The following is a 7,987-nucleotide window of genomic DNA, read 5'->3' as shown; positions in this document are numbered from 1 at the left end:
TAAGGTCAAACAAGTGAAAAAATTTCTAAAAACAAGAAAGTTGGTGGAGGCAATAAGTTTCATTAAATCATTTGTACCTGCCACTCAAGTATGAATCTGTTCGTATGGCTCTTACATGAGGCCCGATGTAATGACAGTGTGATAGAAATAGTCCCATAATGATTTTCTGTCTTTGAATGGTGTGACACTGTATATTCAACATTATATTTTCATGGATGGAAGTGACACAATGCTAATTAGCTATCTACTACCACTAAGGCTTGTTAGCATTATTGATGAGAAGAATAAAAATGACAGTAGGCTTTCACTGTTGTTCCAAACATGTTCCAAAGCTGGCTGTAAGTATATAAACCATCACAAAGCTGCAGAGAACAGAAGAAACCAGTTTCACCACTCTGGAGAGGATCGACACAACTGAAAGACGAACAGACAAGTCATTTTAATACAGCTCTTACCACTAATTTTCACATTCAGTGTCATAAACAGGACATGGACGGGACACGACCCGTTTAAAAATGCTATGTGTAGTATTTTGTGGTTCTCAGGATTGGCAGATCATCCTCCTTCCTTGTTGCCTCCTCCTCCCCACCATGAAATCTGTCAGTCTAACCAGAGGAAGAATGAGGGACAATTACAGCCAATATGGATCCATGTGATGGCTAAAAATACTCTAGGTTTTATGTTTTCACTTGATGTATGTGTTCTTTCATGTTTTATGTACCTAAAGCCTCAAACAGATGGGATTAAAATCACAGGCGGAGGTGGGGAAAGAAATACTCTCTGTGCTCCTTGGTAATTTAACTCATCATTTTGTTTTGGACAGGATTCTAACCACCAAGAAATTACAAGATATGTTCTGTAATAAGCATGGACATTCAGCAGGACAAAGCCAAAAAGATGAAGTGGAGGCACTGCGTTAGATACGTTTGAGTCAAAAATCCTTCTCGGAGTCGAATCTCAGTCAAACAGACTTAAAACACATTGTATGTTCCAAAGTGATTACGCCTTCCGAGGACATTATTACCTCTGATGATAATTACAAAAAAGCCCTCCATAAATCAATAGAAAAAAGTTGGTTTTATTTAGTGATATATTAATTAAGGCTCAAAAAGACGTATTTTTGGGGCATGTCTGCCTACAATACTGTCTCACCTCAGCTTGACCTTATTAGCTGTTTCCTTAAATTTTGATTTTGTGACTCTTTTAAATGTCAGCGAGTAGTAAACCCAAAACAAAGCTTTGAAACATTACTTCAGAAACCCAGAGGTGATGTGCTTTTCACGGTTAAACCTCTGCGATAAGAAATGCAGAACATGTTGTAGATTAGGCTACATGCTTTCAGAAGATTTGCCAACAAATTTCATTATAGTAGTAATTATTAAAGCAAGTCTGTGGAACTTTTGACAGAACAAGTAACACATTCTTTCTCTCACAAATGTAAAGCTGAATTTAAAGCATTAAAACACACTCAGGCATTTTGCTGCTAGGGTTAGGATTAGGGTTAAGGGTTAGGATTAGGATTAGGGTTAGGGGTTAGGATTAGGGGTTAGGGTTAGGATTAGGGTTAAGGGTTAGGGGAAGGGTTAGGGGTTAGGATTAGGGGTTAGGGTTAGGGGTTAAGGATTAGGGTTAAGGGTTAGGGTTAGGGGTTAAGGATTAGGGTTAAGGGTTAGGGTTAGGGGTTAAGGGTTAGGGTTAAGGGTTAGGATTAAAGGTTAGGGTTAAGGGTTAGGATTAGGGTTGGGGTTAGGGTTAGGATTAGGGTTAAGGGTTAGGAGTAGGGTTAGGGTCAGGGGTTAGGATTAGGGTTAAAGGTTAGGAGTAGGGTTAGAGGTTAGGGTTAAGGGTTAGGGTTAGGGTTAAGGGTAAGGGTTAAGGGTTAGGGTAACCCTGCAGCTTGACTTGGTCTGGTATGACCAGTAGCTTCTGGTGGCTAATGTTAGCAAACATTAGATAGATATTGCTGCGTTATTGACATAACTGAGTCACATCACTGACTTTATTAGTGTCCTCTACTTGTGCTACTCTTACGCTACTTTTTAGCATATACTGTAATTCTCACTTCTGGACACAGTGGCTGCTGTTCAGCAAATGTAACAGTATTTAATGTTTCAGACTTGATTTAGGGCATTTTTAAACCTATAGTTTGTATGCTCTGGTCTGAATCAGTGGATGAGTTGGTGAACTTGGTGCGTTTTCCTCTTTCCTTTCACGCAGAGAAAAGTCCGAGCGAACCAAAACACATCAAGGAAGCCAGCTGAGTACGTTCAAACTCGCAGAGTACACCTAGTAGTTGGGTCGTATCATGTTCCCACCAGAAACAAACCGCTTCAGAATTCATCTGTGACCAGACCGAGACCACCTCCCAAAGGGTCTCTGTGCGGTTGGTTTGGTCCTGTGTGCGATTACTGTGTTCAGATCTGCCTAAATGAATCGCACCGAGGGGGAAAACGAACCAATTCAACCGAACTACAAAGCGCAGATGTGAAAACGCCTTTAGTGATATTAAAATACTACACATAGCACCTTGAAATATGCCGGAGAACTCCGGCTTTCCATCCTCAAAGAATCTTAACTCACAGATCTCAAAGTCAAACATCTTTTTTCACACTTTGTATAGATTTTCATTTCGTATATATAGAGAACATATCAGTCTACTTTTATTCATTTCACTGATGCTTCCTCTACATGTCGTCCTCAAGTCTCAGTTCTGTTAATAATCTTCTAACAGAAAATAAGGGCTGCTGTGCTTTCGTGTTTGACGGCAAAACCTGTTGCCAGGTCCAGACTTAAAGGAGCAGTCCGCCTCATTATCTTATCCCTCATAACCCTTCTCAACACTGCTCCTCCCCCAGCGAGTCTGTGTTCTCTCCAAGGTCTATGGAGGCTGACGTGGCTCTCATTTGGCCTCGTCCTGCACCGGGACCCGGACCTGGACCCGGTCCAGGACCGGGACCTGGCCCCCCAACAACAAGCCCAGCTCTGGTTCCACTCATGCCGCCGTGGCCGGGGTAGACCTCCACGGTGCTGGAGATGGACTGCAGGGAGCGGTCCCGGAAGTAGTGGAAAGCTTCCTGGTCCAGGTAGTTCTGCTCCTCGCGCAGACCCTGCTCGAACAGCTTCCGCTTGTGGCGGAACTCGATCACCGTCTTGGTGTAGGAGTTGAGGGTGGTGACGGAGGCGGCCATGCAACAGGTGAAGGAACCCCACGCCATGCTGGTTGGAGACAGACAGAATTTAACGAAGTACAATTTTAGGGTACTTTATTTTCATTTGATGCTACTACTCCAATACATTTCAGAAGGATATATTGTACTTTTTACTCCACTTCATTTATTTGACAGATTTAGTTTCGGATTAAAATTTTACATAAAGTAACATAATCATAAGCTTATAAATTACACTGCATTATTAAAGATTAAACCAGCGGTTCCCAAACTTACAATCAGTGTGTATTTGTCTTTTTGTCATGTTTCAGATGAGCTGTTTGTAATTCTGTGATTTCCATTGCCAAGTAGATTTGTACATACAAGGAATTTGCCTTGGTGTTGTGGTGCATAATAGTATAATATAAAAAAGAAATGTACAATAAAATATGTAAAATATACTCTATAAAAATGGAAAAGAATGGAATGAAATGTACAAAATATTGACCAGGAATGTGCAAATGTTCATAGTGGAAACAGTATATGCAATGTGCAAGTAATAATAAATAATGTGTAAATAATATATGCATAGATTCTGAATAATTAATCCAAATTTATAATCTGTCATCTTAAAACCTCCCAGATTCATCTAGTGACCCTCACAAAGCAGCCCAAACTAGCTCCACCTCGAGGAGCAACAACTATGAAATGCTGCTGATGTATTGACTCATCAGTCTTAACTTTGTTAAATGTATTTAATATGTTAGACACTGCCTGGTTTTCTACATAATGAGTACTTTTACTGTAAGTAAATTTAGCTTGTAATACTTATGTACTTTTACTTAAGTAGGATTTTAAAAGCAGGACTTTTATTTGTGATGGAGTATTTTTAAATTGTGGTATTAATACTTTTACTTAAGTAGAGGATTTGAGTATTTCTTCCACCACTGCACAGATATGTTGTTGAGAAGAAATTAATTTCTCTACTCATATATTAGCCACATTAGCAGTGTGGCTCGAGGGATATTTCAACAACTGTTTGATGGATGGTGATGAAATTTTGTGCAGACATTCATGTTCCCCAGCAGATGTATCCTACTGACTTTAGTAGTAGGACCCTCGACTTTTCCTCTAGTGCCACCATGATGTTCACATTTGTGGCTTTGAGTAAAATATCTCGATAACTAAATGCTAGTGACATTCCATCAGTCTTAGTGGTACTTTTTATTTAGAAAATGTAAAGTTCCATTCTTCCCTTTTTCTGTCATTGACAGCTTTTCCCCCCCTGGATGGACAAACAGTCAACCAATCAGATCTTTGTTGGCAGGATTTAGGTAAAGTCTATGTACAGAATCAACTTTTTTTATCAGTATATTCCTTCAATTGTTGTGAAAAACAAGTTTACTACTCTTACAGTTACCATGTCCACTAGATATGACAGTGGCAATACAAACACATCCCTACTGATTGGTTTAACTCCCCTCCCAACCAGAAAATGGCTAACGTGAAATGAAACAAAATGGAAATTCTGACGATCGGGCTATCAAAGTGTTAATGAAGGGGATGTTTCGGCCTGATGGTTGAAAGGTCAGGGGGTGATCGATCTTGGGACAGATTTTCATGGCCATGATAGTAACGTGCTGCTTAGTGGGGCAGAAACACGGGGCGGTTATCAAGATGGAGGTGTGATTAGCCAGATGGAGAAGTTTCCTTGGGGATTAAAACCACTCAGAGAAACATCTGCAGTGATTCAGTGAATACTCTGATGAGCTCAAGGCTCCAGTTAATGTTAGTGGCCAAATAACTGATGTGCTGCTAATTGAGAGAGTGGCCGAGCTCTGGGGGGAATTGATCTGATATCAGGTTGTTAATAATGAAGCTAACAGTCCCTCTATGCAGAGCCAAACACTGTACACCAAGAAGATGCTTTTAAATATGCTGAGCAAGAAAACAATGAAGAGAGATAGAAAAAAACTGAGCAAAATGACCGATGCAATCCATCACTCTATATCTCAAAAACCAGGAATCAGAATGGAACAGTTTGACATTGTTTGGATTAATGTCAGTCGCAGCAATCAGTTACATTTTCTTTTTTCTGTTCATAATTTAACAGTTTTTGTTTTACAGAGGAAGTTCAGAAACCAACACAAAACAAATCACTAACATATATTAAACAGACAAATATCAGTCAGTGACACTCTCACCAAATAACTAGACTTTATTTTCACATATAATGAATATGATGCAGTTTGATTGATAACCTTTTCATTATTAAACTGACTCATTTGTCAGTGGTTGTCTCAAACTGTCTTTTCTGCACTATTAACATTTTTTATCTGTTTTGCATGAAAAGACAGAATATCAGAAAACTTACACAGCATGTTAGTGTTATCATTATGTTTTCAGTCTTTATCTGCTATTTTGCAAGCTGCTGACGTTAGCATGGCTGGCTAACTAGCTTACTACCTACAAGAGTACTATAGCATTACTGCCAAAGCCAAGATTTAGCATATCATTAGCTAACTAAATGTTGTGGGATTACTTTGGAAAGAGCCCAATCCAGGACTGGAACATGTACTGTGTCTGAGCCAAGATGCTACTGCATTAGTGTAACGTTAGCAGCTCTGTCCTGATCTTTATTGGATTGTTCAAAGTGTTCAAAGATGGTGCCCGTTCATTCCTATGAAGGTTGCTCATGTGGCTCTTTTAGACTTTCCAAACATTATTGGACCAAATAGATTAAATTTTGATAATAAAAGGAGTCACTTTGCTCAGGAAGATTTATTCATTGTGTTACAGCCGCTCCTTTTTCAATGATTGTGAGCGGGAAAAATGCTTTTTGGGTAAATTGTAATTACACAGTTTGGCCACTATGTCAAGTTGGCTTCACAGCCCGGTGCTCTTCCTGGGGGCTTTTTCCTCATTCTGTATTCACATTTCAAATATCTCTTCAAACAATATCCTCAATGTGACTGAACATAGAAACTCAGGACTCTTCTGGATAATATAACGATTCTGTAGGTTTACATTCTGACTTCCAGTTTCAATTATTTCAACTTTGTTTCTGTGAAATCACGTTTCGTCTGTGATTTTGGCGAATGACTAAAAATACTACAATACCCATGAGCCTCTGCAGCTGTTGCTATGGAGAAGAAGCCATGGGCACGAATCAGAGCGTAATGAATTCAAAATGCTTCGTCGCTGAAGTTGTAAACAAAACATGTCTCTATAGTTGCTGAATTCACTCAAAAATGACCCAGAAATTACAACTGAAATGATTCTTTAAACACTTTAGTATATTTTGCTTCGACACGCAGTTAGCTGTGCAAGTGACTGAATTTTAAGCTTGATTATTGGCTGTTCTTTGCTGAAATGCACACTGGGAATTGGAGTTAACTTCTACCCCTAAATTTTTATGTCCACAGTCTTGTATCTTTGACTTTTTCCTAAATAACTGGAGATTTTCTAACAAGGTTGGAAGAGCTCAAACTGTGAGTAACGTAACGTTATTTATGGGAAAAACGAACAGGATTTTTATTTTTGGAACCAGTGGCGATCGAAATAGCTCCTCCCACTTCATAACTCTATAGCAACAGTAACTAGGGGAGGCGGGGCTTAGCTAGGTCCATCCAGACACAATGGAAACATTTAAGTGACTTTTTTTTAAAACTTTTTTTTTGCCTAGAAATGACAACTGACAATGAAAAGTTTGTTTTTTGAATCAAATATACCGGCAGCTCCTCTTCTAAAGGCCATATATGGATCACATTATATGGAAAATATATTAAGGCAGCTAATTAATCACGAATTAACTATGTGAGGAAAGAAATCCCAGCTGTGTGTGATGAATATTTTAAGAAATATTTTCAGTGACCGTGTTTTTACGTGTCAGGCAATTGAAGCTGAGGTTATTGGTTTCAGGAGAGATTTGAACTGTAAGAGTGCAACAACCACCACCACCACCACCATCATCCTCAGAATAGAGCACGCTCACACTTGTTATTCATCCTGAAGGAGCTTTTTGGCCTTTGGCTCCAACAGAGGTTAATCATTCCTGCTGAGTTTATTTCACTTTAATGATCCTGAACGACTCCCTCGTGGTAGAAAATGAGAGGCCTTCACTTGAATGTCTAACAAAATCTCCTATTAGCAGGACCAGGTGTTGTTATTTCACTTTTTCCTTTGTCATGTTTTATTTCAGTTTTCTTATGATCTTATTTAAGATCTAATATTAAGATGATCTTTCAGTTTTCTTGTTTTGTACTTTTTATAAATCACTTTGTGATGCTGGATTTAATAAATAAATAAACAATATTATTATTGTAGTTCACAGTTCCTTCTAGACCTTAGAGAAATCCTTAAAGTTCTCAGAAAAATATGGAAATCTTGACATCTATCATCTTCCATGACAGCAGGGCAAACTCCATCTGCTGATGAAGGTCATGTGATATGATCAAAAGCTCCAGAACATCTACTACACGGACCGTGTGATGAGATTGTTTTCTCCGTTGTTGCTATTTTTTTAGAGGTTTTCTAATCCCTGTTACAGGCGTCAGGCGGGAGTGCAGTGTGTGTTTGTATGAATTATAAATTAAGTTCACACATGCACAGAAACGTCTGTTTGGACGCTGCTCTCTTCACGTCCTTGCCGTTCCCTTCCGCTGATCCACAAATGAGCGGCGTGAACTGAGACAACAGCTGCAGAGCGGCTTTACCTCCGAGCAGACAGCAGGGAAGGTCAAGGCGAGTCGTGTCTGGCTAATTATCCTGGAAACAAGAGCCCCGAAGCTCCCTGCATACCTGAACGCCTCCAGCTTCAGCCTGAAGAGAAGGTTTGTGGT

General features: G+C 39.4%; 1 protein-coding gene across 1 annotated transcript in view; it reads right to left on the bottom strand.

The window, feature by feature from the left end:
• Positions 1-1,637: 1,637 nt before the first annotated feature.
• Positions 1,638-7,987, bottom strand: part of gsg1l (gsg1-like) — a 47,290-nt gene continuing 40,940 nt past the window's right edge. Inside the window, exon 5 of the mRNA XM_067615588.1 lies at positions 1,638-3,216. Coding sequence (XP_067471689.1) covers positions 2,835-3,216 — 382 coding nt within the window. The 3' untranslated portion in view covers positions 1,638-2,834. The remainder of the gene's footprint in view (positions 3,217-7,987) is intronic.

This window comes from Thunnus thynnus, chromosome 17 (genome assembly GCF_963924715.1).
Source record: "Thunnus thynnus chromosome 17, fThuThy2.1, whole genome shotgun sequence".
NCBI classification, from domain to species: domain Eukaryota; kingdom Metazoa; phylum Chordata; class Actinopteri; order Scombriformes; family Scombridae; genus Thunnus; species Thunnus thynnus.
The sequence above is the reverse complement of the archived record's forward strand: the minus strand, read 5'-3'. Positions and strand labels throughout refer to the sequence as shown.